The sequence below is a fragment of the Diadema setosum genome, chromosome 11, assembly GCF_964275005.1.
Source record: "Diadema setosum chromosome 11, eeDiaSeto1, whole genome shotgun sequence".
In the NCBI taxonomy this organism is placed as follows: domain Eukaryota; kingdom Metazoa; phylum Echinodermata; class Echinoidea; order Diadematoida; family Diadematidae; genus Diadema; species Diadema setosum.
The window spans coordinates 38428398-38451943 of NC_092695.1; the positions used below are offsets into that span (position 1 = coordinate 38428398).

Below are 23546 nucleotides of genomic sequence, written 5' to 3' on the forward strand. Positions count from 1 at the left end.
TTTAATCTATGGCCATAAGTCATATAAAGGTCATAAAAATTACGATTGCCATTAACATATTATATCATATATATGATAAAGGATGTACCGATAGCCGCCCTATATCTGAACTTCATGTCGGTTTATATGACTTTCTGCTACGAAAACAAGCATAAGTGGCTCTCAGAGTGTCAGGCAAGTCTCGAATTTCGAACAAAATGTATATTTTTGGTTGTTTGTCAAGCTTATCACAAACTGTGTGATTTCATCTTTTTTGAAATAAAGTCCAGCTAGCGCATATCAATCCAATCCCCACTGATTGTATGCTATTATAGAAGAGCGCCACAAGAATCAAGTTTCTGAAAGAATCTGATAGAAGGAGAGATAGCGGAGGGCAAAAACACTCGATTGTAAATCGAGAGAGGAAAAATGTTTCATTTCGTACTATAGCATACCCCAGTCGAAATCGATGACATAAAAGATAAAAACAATGAAAACATCTGTTCCTTTCACAAGGGGTATGGCTGTATTTTGATAATGGTATTTTAAGATAAAATGAATACGAAAGAAAGGATTAACAAATCAAAGAAGAGACAAAACATTTTCAGATTATACCAATTTGACACAGAAACTTAACTAGCTCCTCAGTGCAATCTGCCAACTCGGCATATGCTCGGAACGGCGTTGGTTAATCACCAATAGCAGCTTTGAGTGAAAGCTCTTCGAGTCGAGATTCAACTCTTGTTTCCATCTCGAACTTACTTCTATGGAAAGCAAATATCATTTTGAAATTCTGATCTTGAGACAGTTAATGTAGCTTCATTTACTTTTCATTCACTACTGTCGCTGTTCACCATCTGCATATAGGTGACTGGCCCCACACGACCGTAATGGCACATCCACCATCACCAGAAAGGGAAAGTATGTTAATCAAAGGAACATTCGCATTGTTCTCCATTATTCCGAGCGAAAACATGACATCAGCAATCCCATACCTGTTTATATTCGGTAAAATCGGAGGGCAAGTCAATCATAGGAGGCCTAGTTAGCTGACGTATTTCCCTTGGGTCAATATGCTTTTAATGTACACGCTGCACAGTTTTGTAAAAGAAAGAAAAGAAAAGCAAGCAGCAACTAGTTCAACGACAGCAACAACAAGTACGAAAATTACATGCAGGGACAAATTTATAAATCTTTCAGCTGAAAATCGCCAAGACCGTTCGCCAACGAGACAAAAGATGTACGTAAAGGATCTATCAATGCAATGCAGTGCATGCAACAGAATCCAGTACTGAAGTAGATGCTTCTGTGCTCCTGTATACATACGAGGATTGAAGAACTGAAAGAGTTCAAAGGCCACAAATGTGAAAATGAATACGTAAATGAAAGATCAATATCATGTTATACCCACACGCACATTATAGGAGTGGGACTGAGGAAAGGAGCTCTCCTTGACACTGGGCGGACACGCATGACATCAGCGCCTCGCCAGAGTGACCCATAATCCAATTGCGATACATCGCACCTAATCAGGTGACGACGCGCATCCGAGCATGCAAAGCGTCATTTTCTCTCTCCGTCATCTTCCCTAAAAAGACAATAAAAGCAGAGTGTCAGAATTCAGGCCAGCAGTTTCCCTTCACGAACAGATGCCCCAAGGTCGATTGAGTTTGTTTCGTCCCCATTAAGAGCCCGAGAAGCTAAATGCACTCATTAATTTCTCCTTAATCACTCTGATTAATACTAAATGTGGCCATCCACCGATGCGCAACGCAAACTTACACGCTTTTTTTCGGATCCCCGAGCTCTCAAATATGAATGAGACAACGTTTTTGCTCGAAAAAATAATCAGAATGAAGCTAAAAACAAAAAAGAGACAAAGAAAAATAAATAAGTGAATCTGTGGCATCAAAAACAAACAAATAAACAAACAAACAAACTTACCCACATTAGCCGGGTTTCCCATGGTCAAGTCTTGACAATATTCAAACATACACGCCATAAGACATTTTGCATCTCAGAGCACTCGATGCGATAATGTTATTACGTCTGCGTCATTTTTTGCTCTTCTGTAAGATTAGCTTTGATTTGATTTGATTTGATTTGATTTGATTTGATTTGATTTGATTTGATTTGATTTGATTTGATTTGATTTGACGTGATGTTATCTCGTATTGTTTTGCTTGACTTGACTTGATTGGATCTTCGCACTCTTGAGGAACATCCATCTGTGGGGAAAAAAGTAATGATTATGGTCATGTTAAAACTTTCTAGTGTAGGGCCTATAATTGAGTACAGCTGTACTTGGTGGAGACACAAGACTACGAGTCGGTACAGTGAATAGAATATTATATGTAATGCCTTGAGAAAGGAATGAAACCAGGGCAGGTGCATCGTTGTGTTCTGCAGATGAAAATGTGAGGGCCGTTATGTTGTCAGATGAGTTTACATTGTACGACTATAATGTATTCTATTCTTTTGACGATAAGGTCATGAGTACTCCTAACTTGATCTTGTCATTTTCAGGTAGACTTTTTTGGCATACATTGCATATTTCATACAGTAATTTCACCAATCTACGGAGAGATACACAAAGTTAGAAAGAGAGAGAGAGAGCAGAAAAGAGAAAAGGGAAGGACATAGCAGCATGGAGAGAGGAAAGGGAAAGGAAAAAGAATATAAAAGAATGCTGCATATACCACAGATCTAGCCTTTCAGAATTGTTTGCTACTTGTCGACGGCTTGGCCTTGGAAGCGGGCGGTAGAAGCAGAAGGCCAGCTCAGATGCCTGATGCTTCTGGAGTTTACCATTTTCATCATCAGATCTTGATTTATCGGTCCTTCAAAGGTCGGCAGAAAATCACCCCGTTGTCCAGCAAAAGGATACCGCATGGAAATATTTCATAACGGTGTAAACAGATCTATCTATGAGGCGGAGGTTTGCATCAGGCGCGCCTTTATTTTCATCGCCGCCTGAATTGGGCATGACCGGCGTACCTCGTTTTCAATAGCTCCGACGCGAAATAGCCTTGGTTTCTGTACCTAGATTTCTATGATAACAATATGTTTTACCTTTAAATGCCTGCTCGTCAAAAGAGCTGTGTAGGTAATGCTTACTCCACAGCCGTACAATCATAGAATGTTTGCTGTCTCCTTCTGGTTTTGAATGCTTCTGTTCGCATGTATATCTTATTTCATTTCGATGTCCTATCTAGAATTGCATGCCGACTACTTTTCCCGCGCTCTCACATTTAGTTAAAAGAATGAAGGGTGCGGTTGTCATGACGACCTCGTCGACCTTGACTATAAAGCGAAATTTTCACCATGACCGTAATGAGAGAGGCATGTTAGTCGTAACTTGATTTCTCCTTAATAGCAGGGACCTAAGAAATCATATGCAGAACTCAATATTCACGATTTTGCTCCATGCATGTCAAGCTTCTTTTTTTTTTCTTTTACCTGAAACGCTAAGAACTTGAATAGCATCTTGCAGATAATGACATTTTTCTCAATTTCTTTGTTTCTTTTTATTTCGGTCATTTAAAAGTAGATGTGTTCTTAACACAGGGAGGATTTTTAAGTCGCGATAAAGGCTTTGTGAATATGTTATACAGGCCTTATTTCTATCTAACGTGCGGTAAGAACTAAAGAATATATCACTTACATAAATGAAGGATGACGACAGTGTTAAAGAAAGAGACAAGATATCAATCATTAAGTATCTCTTCCTGGCTTAGAAAAATGATATGAGAATAAAAAGACAGTCATGTCTTTCGTTTTCCCCTAAGGATGTTGCATATAACCTATTTCTGATGTTGCAAATGCCTAAATCATTTTGTAAATGTGTATGTACATTAATTATAGACATACTAACTTATTTTCTCTCGAGGCCCAGATCTTTAAACCTAAAAATGCTGGTGGCCCGAAAAAGATACGAAGTGATCCAAAATAAAAGTAAACGTAACATCCGTTTTGAATCTTATTTGCCTAGTTGGGTCACTAGAGGACAACCTTCTTTTTTTTTTTAAATTTGGTGGTCCTACATCATTTTTTTAGTGGCACTGGGCCATTGGGCCACGTTTAACATTGAGCCCTGATATAGGCCTATGTATGTGTGTATGTGTATTTTACACACATACATAATATGTGTGCATGGATTGAATTATTATTATTTGAATCAAATACTAACACAGAAATTCACACTGTGATTGATTAAATGATTAAGATAAAAGAGGCAAAGACATTAAGAACTGTTTGTCGTCAATGCAGATTTCTCGCCACAGAGCTTGCAAGGCCATCATGGTATCGCAGAATTAAAAAAAAAAAAGCCTCGGGGGCAATATATAGATGTCCATGCCAGCTCAAGCAATATTTATTGAAATTAGATACGCATTGCGGCATGCGATGATATCTGGACAAACAGCATTTCGCTGATATTGTTGTCGGCGGCGTGGGAAAAGGTTAGACCTTGATATCCCCTCACTTAAGGGCGTTGCTAGAGACGCCAGGTTGCGCGTGTACATCCCCCAGGAATCCACCCCGAGGGTTTGCTAATTATGGAGTTTGGGCTGTTCTCATCCAATCACTGAGCAAGTGTCTTTTGCAATTACTCCCCAACCGTTACGGGGGTAGATCGGTGATATTCCAAGCGCTACTTTTATCATGTGAAAAAAAAAACACCGGATGTAGTCAAACGTTAAAAAATCATGACCCTGTGCGTTGTGTGCATGTGTGTATGCGTGTGTATCAAGCCGGACCACTTAATTCGAGACCAATGCTGTGGTGCGTGTGCATTATACTCTTGGGTCTTTGCAAGGAAATAGTGCCCGTGCGTTCGGAGTCTTCTTGATCTAGATATTGAAATGGTCACCTGGTAATGCTGAGTAATGTTGAAGGTATTAACCGTCTAAAAAGAATAGGCCTACTGATACTTTGAAAATGCCTTTACTTGGGAAATTAGACATCAGATTTTAAGTAGAAGTAGCAGTTGAAAAAGTGCTGACAGTAGCAGTATTGTTTTTACTGTGTATATTATAGTTGTTGCTGCTGTTCTTGCTACAAGAGACATTGTAATCAATGGCTATGCAAAAAACATCGATTCTATAGCGAGGCATTATTGAGCAGTCCAGCGACAGGACTTGCCTGTATCCCGCTACGAAACCTAAAACCATGTATCTATTTAAAATCATAGTCATGGTAAAGTCGAGGAATGTATAGCAAACTGCAAAATAAACAATCAAGAATACATAGCATCACTAAGTTTTGATCTACAAAATGCAACAGAACATTTGATTACGTCCCATTTAGAGGGTATTTGGGTTTTCCATTTTTCCTTGCCAATTTAAGTCCTTTGCCTATATATGGCATCAGCTGCTGACCCAACCTGTATCTTGGCACAGGTCTTTCGTTACATTAAGTGCGGTTACTTAAAAGTCCCTTTCTGTATTATTAAACCACTTGTATTATTATACCTCACTGTCCAGTAAACCAACACCTTTAAGAGGATATGCAGCGATACAATACTGCCTTAGGCTATAAGGAACAACATCAACACAAATGGACCTTTCGTAAACGTTTCGGGTTCGCCATGGCTCTCGAGTGCCTCCATGTCCATCGGAGGGTTCCGCGTGGAAGCGTCATCCAACCAGGCGGTCGCTGACCCCTCGGAAGAGAGACGTTTGGTAGGGACTCTCCTCCTGGTGAGCAATCAATTTTTAGCCGTGAAATCAAAGCATCAGTCGGCGGTTAGCTTACCACTTTAAGAGCCCTCTTAGTCGGGATTGGTTTCACGCAGATTTTAAGCAAAGTCATTGGCCTTTTCTCCAAGGATGACATCAAATCATTATACGTGCCGTGAACGTGTGAGTGTGTGTTTGCCGGCTGATGAACGAAGAGTCACCGGCACTGACACCTGTAGACGGTTGTACGCGAAGGGAATAGATATAGAGATAGATAGATAGATAGATAGATAGATAGATAGATAGATAGATAGATAGATAGATAGATGAATAGAACGATAGATAAATAAATAAATAAATTAATAAATTAATTAATTAATTAATGGTAATAGATAGATGAATAGATAGATGATAAATAAATCAATAAAAAAAGAAAATCAATAACAAAATCAATAAATTACTAAAGGAAAGATAGGTAGATAGATAGATGGATAGATAGAGAGATAGACTGATAAATATATTTTGTCAGTGAGTATTGTGTGAACATGAGCCACGACTAAAGACAATTAAATTGTATTGCAAATTTCCGTTCCTCAAGAGCTGTTTGAACTTGATGCCCATGTTTGCATCAGATACAGTCTCCAGACTAAATGATGGATATTAGAAACAATTTCTTCAGAGAAGTAATTTCTGTCTTGCCGGACGTGTCGACAGCATTGAGCAAGTGTGTTCGTCTGTGCTTGTTTTGTTATGTTTATTGAAATATTCATAGAAAAGCAATGCTTCGCAGCTGGTTTTTTGAATATCTGACATGGCCATGTATAACTATGAAAGGCACCCGCTGGTCTTTCACATACTTAATGCTTTGTTTTCAGCCTCTTTGTAAAGGTCACATAAGATTTGGCAGAGCATTGAATGTGCACAAGCGATGGAGCCATTGAAACTCAGAGACTGTGCACACAGACTATAAAGTGTACAGCGCAATAATGAAGTGTAAATCAAAGACTGGATGCCTGATCTGGCGCCCCAATACTCGTCAAATCAAATTAATTTCCTGCCGAGATGTATGACACGGGGAAAGAAAAGATATGGATGAGATATCTTGAGTAAATAGTGGAGAGTTATGAGGGCGAGACAGTTAGGTCTTGAGCACCCTCTCCTCGTGTCTATTAAAAGCTACCCTCCCTCCCCCTCCCCCTCCCCACTCCCATCTCGATGTCTCCATCCCCCCCCCCCCCATCTCTCTCTCTGTCTATGTTAGCTGTCCTATCACCCTCCTCATTTGATCCTTCGCTCCGGATGCCCGATGAACTTAACCCAATTTCACATCTTACCCACCCACCATTAACGCCGGAGCCCTATATTGGGTTGGCGGCAAATTTTTGCCCCAAGTCACAACTTTATTGAGCGTGTAACAAGTTTGGTGGTTTTCAGAAAACTCATCTAACGTTTCACGGCCCACAGCGGGAGTGAGTTAGTCACGTTGCTACAGGTGAAATAATATTCTCACGTGTGCAGTGGCGGGAAATAGAAAAAGACAAGATCAAAACAAACACAAACACGAACCGGGCAAAGATTATGCTTAGTTTAAAGCTGTGGCTTGTAATCCTGCAATCAAAGCTAAAGAAAAATATTTCCTGTGATTGCTGGCTCCACTTTGTCCTGTTAATTTCTTGTTGTAGATTTCTGAACTCCCGTTAACACCACAAACCTCACAAGGGATGTGTCATTTACGAAAAGTTAGTACTGTCCTTCTCAAGGTACAAAACGCAAGAGATTCATCCATGGTAGATATGCCAATAAAAAGTGATTATAAAGAAAGATGTTCATTCGATGAGGGTTTAGAATAATATTAATAAAAATTGTTTGTTTGTTTGTTTGTTTGTTTGTTTGTGTGTGTGTACCATAATATGCTGGTTGCTTAATTGTGTGGATAACCATCTTGCAATACTTCGCTAACACTGGCTAATATGAAATACGCAGACACAGACAGCCAGAAACACACACAGACACACAGACACACATACACACACATACACACACAACACATACACACATACAAACAGACACACCGCACACACACGCATGCTACTACTGTTAGAGAAAAAGAAATCTTGTAAAATTGTACCTGGACTTGTGCGCTGAGCCAAGCTCTAGCTATAATAGGAAGGGTCATGAAACGTGACTTATGGCGTCGATTAGTGGATGATAGGCTATTAGTGATTTGCCGTGGTGAAAGGGTAATGCCTTTTAGGCGACCATTTCTAGACAGAGTGGCGTAATTCTTTCTTAATGTCCTCGTAAGTATGGCAACAAATAGTTCCTATAACTTATTCGGTCACCCCTGACGCCAAATGTCGTGATGCCAAAAACCATTGGTCAACGGAATGGTCAGTCCATTATGGCTTTAATGTTGAATGTGATTAGGTGTATTCAAAATGTGTGTGTGAATAATAGAGAGAGGGCGTGTGTGTGCGTTTGGGGTCTATCCTTATTGATATTCATTCCACATATATATAAAAAAAAAGATATATATTTCTTACCAGTCCTTTTCGGTGTTGCTATATCAAATGATGAGAGAGAGGGAGATACACAATGAGCTCTTTTAACGACATTCTTTGAGTAAACCACTTTTTCATCATTTGTGATGTAATGGAACATAGGCAGTTCCAGTGCCACTCGATTTATGACATCGGGAAAAGGGTAAGGAGAAGGCGGAGAAGATAGAGGAGAACAGGAGAAGGAGGAGGAGGAGGAGGAGGAGGAGGAGGAGGAGAAGGAAGAGGAGAAGAAGAGGAGGAGGTACTGGAGGAGGAGGAGGAAGAGAAGGAGGAAAAGAAGGTAGGGGAGGAAGAAGAGGAGGAGGAGGAGAAGGTATACGAGGTAGAAGACAAAGAAGAAGAAAGGGGAGGGGAGGAGTAGGCGGAGGAGGAAGACGAAGAGGAGCAAGAGGAAGATGAGGAGGAGGAGGAGGAAGAGGAGCTAGGAGAAGATGCCCTGCTGGTAAATAAGCGTATGCTTCAATCGAGAGCGCCATGTGTCTAGCGGCAAACTGAACGCCATTTATCATTCACAAGGAAAGATCAATAGCAGAAACGAAACTCAACAAACCCAAGAAATGAATGTGTATCAAGGTTTTCATATCTGCACGATACAAGGCTAGCGTGAGACATTTCACATTGTAATTGCATTCTCAGCTCAGTTTAAGATTGTTTTCTGGAATTGGCTTTGAAGGGGTGTTTGAACGAATACTTCTTTTTTCTATTGATGTGCGAGACGCTCCAATGAATCTGACACGGACAATTATTCAGTGCTTCATGTGCAGTTCAGTTCTTTGGGCTCCCAACCAGGCATAAAATTTGATACAAGGGAGACGTTTATTCCATGACAATATTTCTAATGTCAAAATTCTCGAAGAAGAAAAACGTACGATGGACACAATGTACATTGTTTGTTCGCCATTGTTGTGGCGCTCAGTGATTTTTGGGGATACAATGTTCTCCCAAGAAAGGCCGAAATTCAGCTCAAGGTGATGAGGGTTTTGCATTGTTTTGTTCTTGTTGACGTTGTCGTTGTTTGTTTTTGCTTTATGAGTAATTTCGTTTTCGCGGACTTGGCTTTTGGGTTGTTATTATTATTAATCTTTTAATCAGTCTGTGACGGACTCATAACGACGCTATAAATTGCCAACATCAAGTTTTCAGTTATCACACATCTAGGGAGTTTAGGAAGATTGGTACCCCCATTACGCGTATCTTGATCCAGTGTCAGGGTTGTTATCTTTAAAAGGTGTGTACAGTTCTGGTCGAGGTGAGGATTTAGCTTTTTACGTTTTGCAAGATATTCAGAAACCACTCTATGAGATGTCAAAGAGCATGCAGTTCTAAGGGGTATCAAAAGTTATTCGATGAAAATCGGTTTTGAAATGGCTGAGATATCCAAAAACAAGGTGAAACAAAGAGATCCTAATAAAGTTGTGGCATGTCGCCTTTTATTATTAGCACTTTTTTGGATATCTCAGCCATTTGAAAACCAATTTTCATCAAATAAACGTTGAATCCTTCTTTAAATTAATTACATGCTCTTTCATATTTCATAAGATGCTTTTCATTATCTCACTTAGGACATTGTAGGAATGTTCAAAACATGAATCCCCACCTCAACCAGTACTGTACAGTCCCTTTAATGATGTTAAGGATATTCTAAAATCCTTACAAGACATAAAGGACGTTCGTCAATAATAACATGGCTTCTTCAGACTTGTTTTATTTCCCTCGCATTGGTTGATTCCTACCCTGATGAGAGTAAACATGGACACTTACAAAGAAACACAGGTAGCGGACTATGAAACGTGTTGGAATTTGTTGTAATATGAACAAAGAGAAATGTTTAAAAAGGGGGTTAAACGAAAACCCCAGTGTAAGGTTCAAATTCACATTTGACAAAAACAACAACAAGCAAATGCAATCACATTGTACATGAAGACGTGTGCAGGTGTTTAACTCACGTCTGTTGTACATTCACTTCTTACATATAGGGGATCCTGCGGAATTTCTACAGTCTCAGCAGGATCTCTCCACACGAGATGAGTTGAACACGTTTTGATCGTGTGCGTGCCGTTATCACTTTATCACACAAGCAAGCAAAGTGACACGTGGATTATCATACGACAACCGTCTTCACATGAGCCGTGGTCCCATATCTCACCCACGTGGTGGTGTGATCGGTTCTCGAAGCTCATCGGGGCATGAAAGCATTTTGAGTGATAGAACAAGGCAGCTGGAAATGATATGTGTCAAACAAATGTTAGCAAGGTATGAGGGACATGATCGTCGACATTTTCAGGTCTGGTTTTTTTTTATTCCAAAGCTGAACATGAAATTTCTATTTCAAATGCCACATACATTTAATGAATGTCATTTCTCTCAATGAATTACAAGCCATCTAACCATAGCCCTTAACATTCATTCATAAATAATATGTCCTTCAGGTACAGAGAGAATGAGTAATATTGACATTGCATGCACGATAAGAAAGCGCTGGAGAAAATACAGGCCATTACATTCTTCTGTTGTGTAGATATTCATATATAATTATATATACATGAAAATATATACCATATATAATATCTTATACATTAATATAACGTATGTATGTATGTACATTAAACCTGTTCTATGAAAAAAAAAAATCGTCGACGCTCGACTAATCGAAAAGGAGGATGTCAACGTATGTTACAGCTCTCTTAATGGCGCAAATAGTTGTATCTCATTGTACTCGACGCTCCAGCGGAAATAATGACACCTGTCTGATTCCAGTGTAAAAAAAAAAAAAAAAAAAAAAAAACGATTACCCTTGCACTATGAGCGGCATTTTGTTTCTCGATTCGTCATCGGATATCCGCTTCTCTTCAAAAAAAAAACCAACTATACTGCTGCAGGAGGAAACTACTAAGGACTGCGGCTATTGAATCTTTTAGTGACTTATTAGGCGATGTTTCATCCGAGGGCATTATCGGAGGACAAATGGTTGAGCCTAACACATTAGATCAGTCACTAGATGACTTCTAGAATGTTACCTTGTCTATAGGGATTACCTCATCTTTCTTATACAAGAGAGTCATCGTTTGTATGGCTTGACATGAAAAAATCGACATGATTGAAAATACAGTTAAGTGCTACTAATAGGTCAAGTAGGCCATAAACTAGAGTCTTCATGTAATTGCCTTTAAAGGCTACCAGACTCTTCTAAAACTGACTCACAGTAAATCCCTGTGTTGATTTGTTTTATTGAATCAAAATTGTAAGAGAAATCTGTATGCACTTCGTGTCAGACTCCTCCCTCCCCCCAAAAAAATAAATAAATAAAAATAAACCACACAAACAAAACGAAACAAAACAAAATTAATAACAAGAAGAAACCGAGTGGCCTTACATTAGAATGCTTTAAGCCATCAACGCTATCCTGTCCTACATTATGGAGGAGTTGCACCATCAAGATGGTTGTGGACCAAGATTTTCCGACATGTTAATTTATCCAAATCCAGTTAATTAGGATAGATGTGATAAGAATACGTTACAAGTGTGTGTGTGTGTGTGTGTGTGTGTGTGTGTGTGTGTGCGTGTGTGTGTGCGTATGTATGTGTATGTATTTATGAGCTAAACTTTGTTCATGTACTGGTATTTGGTGCACAAAAGATCTCTTCCAACAATTAGCCGAACAGATGGTGCAGTGGGAAGATGACTGACAGAGGCGGGTAAAGGTCAAGAGAGTTCAGAACCAGGACGTTTTCAATCATTCACCCGAGAAAACCGAAGATGGACCCAAAAAACTGCGGACGGATGGACGAAGAAAGGAGGTCAAAATGCATCTTGTCTTCGTTTAATTGCTCCAGATACCAACGGGAGCGGGGCGTAATTAAACCCTTCTCAGACTTTGCTCTCTCGTTAGCTACTGATCAAGTTGTTTGTCCGCCCGTGTACAGTAGTCTCGTCGTTAATGGCTATCGCAGATTGCTTTTATCCGATAAATATATATATATATATATATATATATATATATATATATACACCTCTTGGTCAGAATCGTGAGCCGTGACGTCGGGATGGAGGAAGAAGATCGTTCGTCATTATTTTTCGAAGATCTTTTAGAAGCATTTTCACTTCCACCAGAACGAGAAATGCATTAACACTGTCTGTTTTTAGTTAAAGTCGTTAATGGACACGTATAGAGATTGGGGATGATGAATTCTCTCGCCCACTATGTGCCCCCGCGCGAAGAATAAAAAAAAAAATCTAGAATACAGTCCGGTGGACATTTAACTTGTGAATGACTACCCAAACCCTCTGTGCAAAAAAAAAAAAAAAAAAAAAAAAAAGAATTCTTGCAAAACATGTATCTAATCTGCAGCAACGATAGCAACAATAAATTGGTACATTATGGTCGGGTTGCTATCTGGACTTAGTCGTGGAACTCGTGCTGTTTAAGAAAGCACGAATGATGAAAAATCGCGGAAGATCTCTTTTTATAATTTTTTGATTTTTGCAGAGTATTTGCCCAAGCTCTATGATTCCATGTTTTCTTAATTATTATTGTTATTTATTATCATTGTCATTATTATTATTATTATTATTATTATTATTATTATTATTATTAGTATTAGTATTATTATTAGTATTATCATTATTATTATTATTATTATTATTATTATTATTATTAGTAGTAGTATTCTTTTGTTGCACCTCAGCAATGTTTAAAAGACAGCATGCACCCATCGCTCCCTCCCGAGTCACCGCCAACAATTGTGATCCCCCCTAGCAGTCTAGCAGCCTAGGCAGTCATCTGATGGCGTGTGTGTCTGGCGTAACGCGTTTGCTTAATACTGTTTCGCTACTTGACTGGATGGGGTTTCCTTTCGATCTGCATCTCATACTTATCCAAAATACATTTTGGGTTCAACTTCAGTGACATTTATTTTCTGAAAATAATAGACATAAGTACAGATAATAATGGCAATAGTTTTGAATATGCTTGGCAATGGTTGGGGTACATTTTTAAAAGTGAAGAACTGGTTGCATTTCGGTTTGATGTTCATAAGATAGTTTGTTGTGCTGAAAGTGTTCTCTATATCCAATTTGTGCTGGATTATTTTGTATGGGTTTTTTGCGATGCTTTGCTCTTAGGCTTGCTGAACCGAGTTGCCTAAATACTGCTGAATAAAGCATTTCATTGATTGAAATTGACTATCATATATAAATCGATGTAAATGTATATTTGAGATCGGTTCGCAAACAACTGAAGAACCTGAAGGAGTAATGTTGCCTGTTTTGTTTGTTTGCCTTTTTATTTTTTTTTTCAAGTTGTGATCACTGTTATCATCTTGACATTGCGCAGATCTGAAGACCGAAATTAGGGATGAATGATTTCCAAAGCAGCAAGGATTGGTGTTTACCCGCAGCACAGCAATCACCGTTTTTAGATTGATAATGTGAAGAAAATGGCATACAGTAAGTAACTTGGATTTTTTTTTTTCACACCATACATTGCATCTGCCTGTTAAGCCATTCCCTCCAGCGACCCATTAACCTATAGAAAGCTTCAGATTGCTGTTTATCCTTTCATCGTGTATGATCTGAATTGACGTTTCAGATTAATGTTTTTTATCATCATTTCACCGCAAGACAAAAAATACGCATACAAGATACTTGTACAATCTTATTGCCTGTGTTGTATATGAAACAGCGTCAGACGTTTGCCAAAGGTATTGCAAAGTAAATGACAAGTGCCGGTGGTATTCGTAATTCGATGCCAAAAAAAAAAAAACAAAGATAAACTGTAACGGCGGCTGAGGTTAATGAAAAGCTCGTTTCATATTACTTAGATACTTTTGGTCTTTCACTTTTTAGGCTGACGATGAGGCGCCCTCCTGATATAAACGGTGACATTTTCGTGTTCTTTTGTGCCAGGTTTGCCCCCGCCTTTCGAAGAAAATATTGAATTGCGCCCTTTTCTTTCGAATATCCCCAGATGGGGAACGTCCTCTCATAGAACACACCTCGCCAAAGAAGGAAAAGGTTCTCATTTCTATAAAGATAGAGACGGACGGACAAACAGAGAGACACAAACATACTGGCAGTATCGTGACACCAGTTAGAATTGGCCGAGAAGGGCTAGCAATCTCGAGGGGACCGTGTTCCAGTTTATTTCCTCTGTCCTTTTGTTGATGACCCGATGTTACCCTCTAACAAACATCGAGATTCTTCAGCGAAATTCTGGCGGGGATAGATTCTTCGGGGAAAAAAGAAAAATCCATACCCGTTAGTAACAAAATAATGTCCCAAAGGTAATATTTCAATAACCTGGAGTTTGTAAATGATATTGTTAGGTGCTGCCAAAACTGCTGATTAAATATAAAGTATGAGAAGACCTGGCTACTCTCAAGGGGATATTTCACTCAGTTCTCTTTTTCCTTCTACTTTTTTTTACAATGTCTTCAAAACACACAAGAACACTAACATGCGCACGCCCTCAAACAATCACACACAGACACACACACACACACACACTCACGCACATTATATGTATATTTATTTGTTTATAGAAGATCACGTGTGTGTGTGTGTGTGTGTGTGTGTGTGTGTGTGCAACCACTGTATCCGAGGTCGTAGATATTACTTTCCAGACAAATGAAAAAAAAAAATTATCCGTACAAAGTCCCCTAACTCCAAATTGAAACTGCCATACACAACACCCCTTGAGGTCAGCCGAGCATTCTAAAACTGGTCTTCGTTCTTTTTTTTATGTCGATACTAATGTTGTTGCTGTTGCTGCGACTGTGTGTTAGAGCGTGTGTGAGCGTTAGAGAGAAAGAGAGAGAGAGAGAGAGAGAAAGAGAGAGTAAGTGAGTGTGTGTCGTAGCGTGATCTTGAAAATGTGCCACCGGTTTCTTTTGATCGCGATTGAAAACATCAGTTATTCTCGGGTAGTATTCGTGGGTGACAGAATGCGATATCTCTGAAGCTGACCGGTTTTTGCCTTCGGAAAAAAAAAACCCCGAGGAAAGTGATTGACAGTGTAATGACAGAGAAAGTGCATTGCCCATCTGTCAAATGAAGCGACCCTATACCCCGGGAATGTCATTAAGGTGCGGCGAATATAGACTCACACAGCAGAAACGAAAGGGATACATATAGGAGAAATGTGATTTTTCATCACAACCGTGAGTGCGACAAAGTACGAGAATGAGGTAGGAAAGAGAAAAGAAGTGAGAGACCAAATTAAAGACCTCGAAATTTTCGGACTGATGAAAGTGAGCTGCCTTACGCTTTGCTGGCTTTTAAAATGGAACGTGGCCTACCGTGCCAGAAACTCAATCACATAAGAAATGATTGTAGAAACCAAAGTCAATTCTGTAAAATGAATCCGTCCTAAAGGTCGCTTACAGGTGCATTTAGTTATCGGAATAAATGCATAAGCTCGGTGAACCAGAGCGACTACTAATGTAACACTGTTATTCAAGTCGAACAAATTCAAGTTCTACCATACAATCATTATGAACGCTATTTGCAGGACATAACTTCTCTCCCTCTCAAATGTTCTAGATGGTATTCATACACAGGTTTGTCCTTAAGTATTTCGTCGTAATTATTTTATCATCACTATTATATCTATCATCCCCATTTGCCACGACCGTTGTCATTATCATTTTTATTACTCTTATTGCAGAGTTGTCAATGCTATTTTCGCCATTTGTACTACCATTGTCGTTATTGACATCATGTCACATTTCTTATTACCCTCATCACCCTAAACATGAGGAGTTTGTCTCAAAACGAGTTATCTCCATTGTCGTTAATTTGAGATGAGTTGCAACTAAAGCTGCTAAAAAGCAATGGAAGGAATAAAAAAAAAACATAGGGTATCATTGATCAAAATTGTTCAGATTATTCCTTGATAAGTCACAAATGAGGTATTACTGGAAAAGTTTTATTTGCTCTATCTAAAGATGAACTTACTTTGGAATTACACTTAACCCGCTATGCAATCAAACTCTTCACATTCTTGACATAATCAGGAACATTTTAGCATGAACAATCACGCGATTTTACTAAATTAGAAGAACACCCACGTGTTACGTATTTCTATACTCATCTTTACTACAGATGCAGCACCGTGATCACTTCCATTGCCTTCATTATACTGAAATTACCATTGAGGTTAGTAGTTGCTGGCATGCCTGTTCGATTGACACGATAGAATTAATACAATACTTATCTCCATCCGAGTAGAATTTTTCGACTTAATGAAGGCTGACTGTATTCTTGAATTAAATGATTTGAGATGATCAGTAGTGACAAGCAATTACTTAGGTACCTAATCATTTTAAAGTATGTCTTACGTCTGCTAAATGATTCAAAGAGTAATAGTGAAATTGATTTGACGCAACTAAGCAAAATATTGCAGCCATAAAACCTGGTCCTACGACACTTATTACTGGTACCCAATATCGCTCCACCCCCGCAAATAGTTCCCCTTTGTCATAATTTTAGCCCATCCAACCTCTGTTGTTTTCCTTTTTAAAGTGATTACTATCAGCCAACGCCACTAAAATTGGCCAAGTCGTCGCGGTGTATTGACAACTAAGGGGAAAAATAGATAAGAAAAGATGTATGACTGCGCAAAACACTGTGACAAAAATAGAGAATTCACGTAGGGAGGGTCGTAAAGTTTGACAGGGTACTCGGTAGTCGCGATTTTTAGCACCCAGCACAGATAAACATCAGTGTGTGACAGCTTATGATGTTGCCTTATCTTGACAGGGGACATAAATTGAATTCGTCTACGTATCTTCGAGCATCGAGGTTGCAGGCTAATGAGTTGCATTCGGCTGCACCGTGTCCTGCGGTCACGATCTTAGGTAGATGTGGAAGTTTCAGCAAAATCCAGCAGTTACATCGGTCGGCGTAAAGTAGGCTCCTTGAATATGAAATGCTGGATTTTCAGGATGATAAACAACTAAAGAGCGTGTTTAAGGCCCGATTATGGTTACAAAGAAAATGTTTGCCGGGGGAGCGAATTAAAAAGATATCTCGATGCAATTTCTTCTTATAATAACTTAGCGGGTAGTCCTGTCAGCAGATAGAAATTGTACTGTTACATTCCAAATATTCTTTTGTGTCTGGGTCTATGGATTTGACAGTGCAAATATTAAGAACAACATTTAATTCTATACTTTAAAGAAAACTGAGACCCCCTTCCCTTTACCCCTATTCCCAAGATAGATCGGAAATGAGGGTAAAGACGCAAAATCCACTTCGAAGCGTTCGGGAATCACACAGCACTCATGTCCCACGCCTTGCTATCGTCATAGCCATTGACTTCACCGACGACAGTGGGCGACCACGCAGCGCTCGATGTCATTTGGAAACCAAGACGGGTGCCGCGGGGACTGCCACCACTCCGTGGCGTGGTCTAGCATCTATTACAGGCAAGCTGTGAAAGTCTCAGGGCATTTCTAGGCTCTGACCACTTTGGCTTTATGAGCCCGAGTTCGGAGTATAGTCTTGCAGAATTAAACGACATCACGGCAAGTAGCCACTCACACTTCCCCCATTGTCCTTTTGCATTCGTCCACGTCAGGATGACGTTGGTTTTCTCTTTTATTTACCCCCCTGAGACTGGTGCGCAGTTTCGGCAATGAATTGACCTCCTTTTAAGGCGAGATCATTTAGTGGTGTGTGGTATCTCCAAAAAGAAAAAAAAATCATCCTAACCAATTGTCGTTGTTCCCACTAGCTTGGATTCCATCAAGGTATGGGAACACGACACTGAGACTTTTGGTTAGAAATCGGGTGAGAAGTAAGTAGCAGCTTAATGAAAAGCCCCTCCGACCGAAGCGGGTCGGGAAATGGAATTGAATTGGCCTAATGGAGCTAAGCATCTATCCATTAGACAGACAGTGGGACACGGAGAGCAAAGAACTTCTCACAGAGGTTTTCTCGAAGAACTGTATACCAAGTCAAATCTAAGCAATTCATCTGGGGCGCCTCAGAAAGAGTTAATATCATATTGGTGTCTCCTCTAGATTACCAGCAAAATGTTGCACTGGATTCAAGTCGTAGTGTTGAGATGTGCATCATACTTATCTTTGTAATATTCTATTTGTGTGTAAGATATAGAAAAGAATGCTTCAGGAAAGAAGTCATTATCAGCCAACTTCGGGTGTACGGTGGTGTATACGCATGTTTATGAGTGCACTGTTTCATTGGGATTTAGTCCGTTTGCTGTGGTAATGGCCCTATACTGAGTGCAACAAACTGGAATCTATGTTTATACTGTAATCAGTTTTACATATTCGTCTTTTCTTCGTCTCGTTCGCGCACCTACTTTCATAATAGATTTTAGGGTGAATATGAGTGGTAATCCACAGTACTGGTAATAAGTCAACCAAGAGATATCACCTCTGCTGTACAGTTGATGCGTTGTGAATATCCTGCATTCGTTGATCACTCATCAATCCCTTAAGAAAGCATCTTTAGAGATAATATACTATCAATAGTATAATAAACGGACACTACAAGCTATCAATAGTATAATAAACGGACACTACAAGCTCTGTCTTTTTAGTGGGTCCCTCAATTTTTCGCACGGTATACATGTACTTCATTTCGATCACTTCTGTTTCTTTTTTACTATAAAATGTATGATTACTATAGGTCCTCAATTATTGTACAGTCTATTCATTTCACTATGCTCTATTTACCTTGTTCTCTGTTATCAAAAGAAGTGAAACATATGTTATGTCGAAAATGAAATAAACTTTGAATTGAATTGAATTGAATAGGGTTGTAAATCACATACGCTTTGTGTGGCTGCTCAGGGATCTTGTTAAACCCATGCCCTGTCGTAAGATTACCTGAAGGCTGCCCGACCATAAGATGTAAGTCAAAATGAAGTAAAAATGAATCAAGAGAAACTTGTATTAAACAAATAGCTGCATAGTGGTCAATAACTGAGAGAACTTCGAGGAGCTTCTGTCTTTTCCGTTCACGCGTACTTTCCAAGCCGGACACTGACACCTGTGATATTGCGAGATATTCGTCGCTCGCTCGAACTCGGTGTGACGTAACACCGTCACCCGTCCTCCGCATAAGATTACGGGAAGACGTTGGGTATGTTCAGGTGTCGTGGTAGGGAGCTGGACGGTGAAGACTAGGGTCGGGAAGGGTAGGAATTTGCTCTATCCCCGCGGGAATTTGCCGACAAATTTACGGCAGCTGGCAAAGCCCACTGGGATTTACGATGGCGCTCAAGATGCAGGCAGGCATTACCCCTGAAAGAAAGGGAAGGGTGTGAGATCGCGTCGGCAATGGAATAAACTGCAGATTTATTCAAGCTTTCGTTAAGCGATTGTTTCCGGTAGCTGCTCAAGCGATTAAATCTTCTCGTGTGCTTCTCGTGTGTTTTTTTCCTCTGGGAAAATGAGATGCAATCATCCACTCCTGGACTTGTGTGAGTGTGTGTGTGTGTGTGTGTGTGTGTGTGTGTGATAAAAATTATCCAATATTCCAATATTGCATGCGAGGTTCCAGTAGACTGGTAGAAGTTGTTGCTATTTGATGGGTTTCTTCCCTTGTATTATGTTATAACTCGCTTTCCTTTAAAATTTGCTATAAGTAATAGAAACATAGAAATAAGAATTATCAAATATTTTGAAATGTCCTATTTCCGTCGTATGGACCGGTGTCGTGAATTGGCATATCGGAATCTTACCCAGACACTGTGCACATTGAGTGTAACGTGCAGCAGTAAGATCATGTACACCTATTATGCAGTGTTTATTCAATTTCAATTTCAATTTCAATTTATTATGTTGGTCAGAAAATCAGCATGAGCTGAGTGATTTCTTTTAATTTATTTTTTCTTTTTTAGTTTTCATGTGTCAATTCCATACCGGTTTCACTTTTTCTATTTATTTTCTTTCCATGGTTACCAAGGTTCAGGCAGTTTTTATTGTTCTGGTTTCTTCTCAAAAACCCGACTCACATCACACATGATGGTAGTCACCCACTGTCAGAGTCAGTCTCGTTCCTTGATAGCATGACTGGTCAAATATCTGGAATTAGTGAACATTACGAAACCCCACATGTTAAATGAGAGTAGTACTACATCACTCCGGTTTATTTCTTCACAAAGTTGGACCAGACGCCAAACGTTACAACGCCGCCGAAATCCACATTTTCTTACGCTCCTCCGTCGATATCTTAGGACTAACTATCATCTTTTCATATCCTGCAGCAAGGAAGTAGAGTGCGTTCTACTTAGCTGCACAGTTATTGACATTGATTTTGTATCAATAATGACGTCAATTACCTGATTTCTTGTTTATCTCCCTCATTCCGTCAGCTCGGTTTAGTTTCATTTCTGGTTTCTTTACCCAGTGCGAGTATACTCATAAAATGCAAAATATACAAAAATGTCAAGAGATACGAACAAAATGGAAAAGGCATCTAAATGTCACAGTTATCAGACTTATTTCCAACATATTATTTAGGTCGTATAAGGAAAAAAAAGGAGAGCAGTAGATATATCATAGTTAGAGCTTCATATAAGACCCCTGCAGCAAAAATCAATTTCGCCATATTCATTCGAATAATGAACCTATTTTATGACATAGTTCCAAACAGAGAAGATTGTCCAACGAATATACTCACTTTTTAGTGGTTTTAGTGTGTGTTCAAGACGACGTCTGTTTTCAGGTTTACCTCTTCCTGTTCTTTGGAGAGTTATGTGCACAACGCTATAAGGTTTTCTGTGCTGATGTACACTCAAATACACCAGGGCTAATAATGTGTTCTCACCCCTCCCCCCTTTCTCTTTGTATACACGCAGTTACTCATTCCTTACTCAAGTAATCACTCCTTCTTTTCTTTCCTTTTCATTTCTTTCATCTTATACTTATAATCTATTATTTTCTTGTTTTTGTTTTTATTCTTTTCATCCAGTGCGATACCGGTGTCGGAGTAGACGCCCTCTACGACCAACTGTACAAAAAGCCCACTATGTCGATGTTGCTAGGCTGCTCGTGCTCCGAGGTTTCCAAGCGGGTGGGCCAGATCCTGCCGTATTGGAACGTGGTCATGGTAGGTAAGGGCTCGTCCAAACTTTCTAGCTACTGAGCGAAAAGCCGAGAAGAAATTGCTAGATGAATCGCCCGCAGAAGTGGATAATAGATTATGTGTGTTTGTGTGCGTTCGTGTGTGTCAGCGAACAACGAAGTACCCTCTTGAAACACGACTAGTACACATCACAGAAAATAAAGTTCATAGACATAAATATATCAAGAAAACTGAAAGGAAACACCTTCTGCTGTTGTTATGTGGGTCTTTTTTTTGGGGGGGGGAGGAGGCACGTGATACTTGCCCTTGCAATATATCTATCGATGACTCAAATCTTCTACAGCTTCATCTAGATTATCATCAGAAAATCTGATACTGCCTATGACGAGCCTTTGTACTAAGCATGTGTGTGTGTCTGTGTGTATGTATGTATGTATGTTTGCCACATAATGTGTTGATTGTCGTTGTCTTTTGTTTAATGTCATGCATTAGACAGGTTTTAGAGGATTTACCAGAAGACAAGGACGCTTGTAAATAAGGCTCTATCTAAACTTTTCTACAGAGAATTGTTATCATGTCATTTTCACTTGGAATTCGAGCCCACCATTTCTGTGACTTTGGATGCTGGCATATGAGAATTGAAGATCAAAAGATTGAGGACTAATCGTGATTTTCTTTTCTTCGAGGAGCCTGCGGTTATCAAATGTCAAAAATCCGTTCTTATTTCAAATTCCACCTGTAATTGAATGCGACTTTATATCCACAGTGATTACCTTTCCGCTCGGGTGACATGAAATTAAAACAAAATCATCCCCACAATTTTTAGTTGATAAATGCAAATACCTCTGTTACAAGAACTGGGTATTCATTTTTGTTAACAAAGATGTAAGTTAAAACAAGATAGAATTAAGTGCATTAAGGAAAGTTGATAGTTTGAAAATCTTCACAGATAATCTCATCGGTGCCATCGACATCTTGCTGTTTAAAATGCCTCAGGTAGTTTGAGACGGTGATCCTCAGTGGATCTATCTTTCTCCCTTACAGGTCTCATACGGCTCCACTTCGGTTGCTCTGACCGATCGAGAATACTATCCGACGTTCTTTCGCACCGTCACTCCAGACTCTTCCCATAATGCAGCGCGGGCTTCCTTCATCGAGTATTTCAACTGGAGCCTGGTGGCGGGCCTCAGTCAGGAACAGGAACTGTTTTCGCTGGTGAGTTCAAAGCATTCCTTTCCAACTTCAGAGATTTCTTTGACTCCAAAACGATGCAAAGACAATTCGACGTGACGCCAATTCGGCGCGTCGCCACTTTGATGCACAGCCAGTGAAATGCAGCGTACTGTTCACGCTGTTGGCCCGTGGTATTGGTGAAGTTGTCGTACAGTTTTACTGCCTCATAAATGTCTTTCCGAGGCAATTTCAATTTGATGCTTTAAGTTCGAGACTGTCAGGGTTTTGGCAAGTGTTAAGTGACGGCTCTACCATAGCTCTAATAGCATTAATCGTATTTCTACGTGGCAGAGCGGCCTATAAATAGTGAGTAAACATTTACAGGGCAGTTACTATAATATTGTAAGTATCAGGATTTTATGTGTGTCGCGTAGCGTTGTCGTTGCGTGTAAAATACGTTGGCTTGCGCTGGAAAATGTCAGCTTTATGACACTGACGTGAAATGTAAGTGACTACCAAAAAAAAATAAAAAATCAAGCCCCCTCCCCCCCCCCTTCCTCGTCTCCAATTGGGATATAGTTCCTGTGACGTGGTAGGATTAAGGGGAAAATAAAGACTACGCAGGATTAAAAAAAAAATACCTTAATGTGAGATTTATTGTCGGGCTTTTTGTCAAAACATGAACGGGACCTTTACAGAGCGATCGAACTAAGGCTAGTACTCCGTTCTCTATACGAGAATTGACAAATTCAACCAAAAAAAAAAAAAATGAGATGGAGTTATATGCATGGCAAGCGATGTCTACAACTTGGAATATATGAAATGCATTGTACTAAAATCTCGATATGCTTACACAACAGAGAAACTAAGTCTGATCATACAACGAGATGTTTTTTTTTTTTTCTTTCTTCTTGCGTGAATAACGACAAATCAGCTAGGATTAGTACAGATACATTCTATCAATATGACTTTCATGCCGGACGAACTCTGACAAATTTCCCCCTCATGGAACAGTTCAAATTAAGAGAATATTGTGTTCGATTGGCCATTATGGCTTGTATTCCTGTATCCTTCCAGACTGGATTGTTTCACAATCTGG

General features: G+C 39.5%; 1 protein-coding gene across 1 annotated transcript in view; it reads left to right on the forward strand.

The window, feature by feature from the left end:
- LOC140235172 (gamma-aminobutyric acid type B receptor subunit 2-like) overlaps positions 1-23546 on the forward strand; it is a 145747-nt gene that overhangs the window by 81871 nt on the left and 40330 nt on the right. Inside the window, exons 2-3 of the mRNA XM_072315207.1 lie at positions 21161-21298; positions 22319-22489. Coding sequence (XP_072171308.1) covers positions 21161-21298; positions 22319-22489 — 309 coding nt within the window. The remainder of the gene's footprint in view (positions 1-21160; positions 21299-22318; positions 22490-23546) is intronic.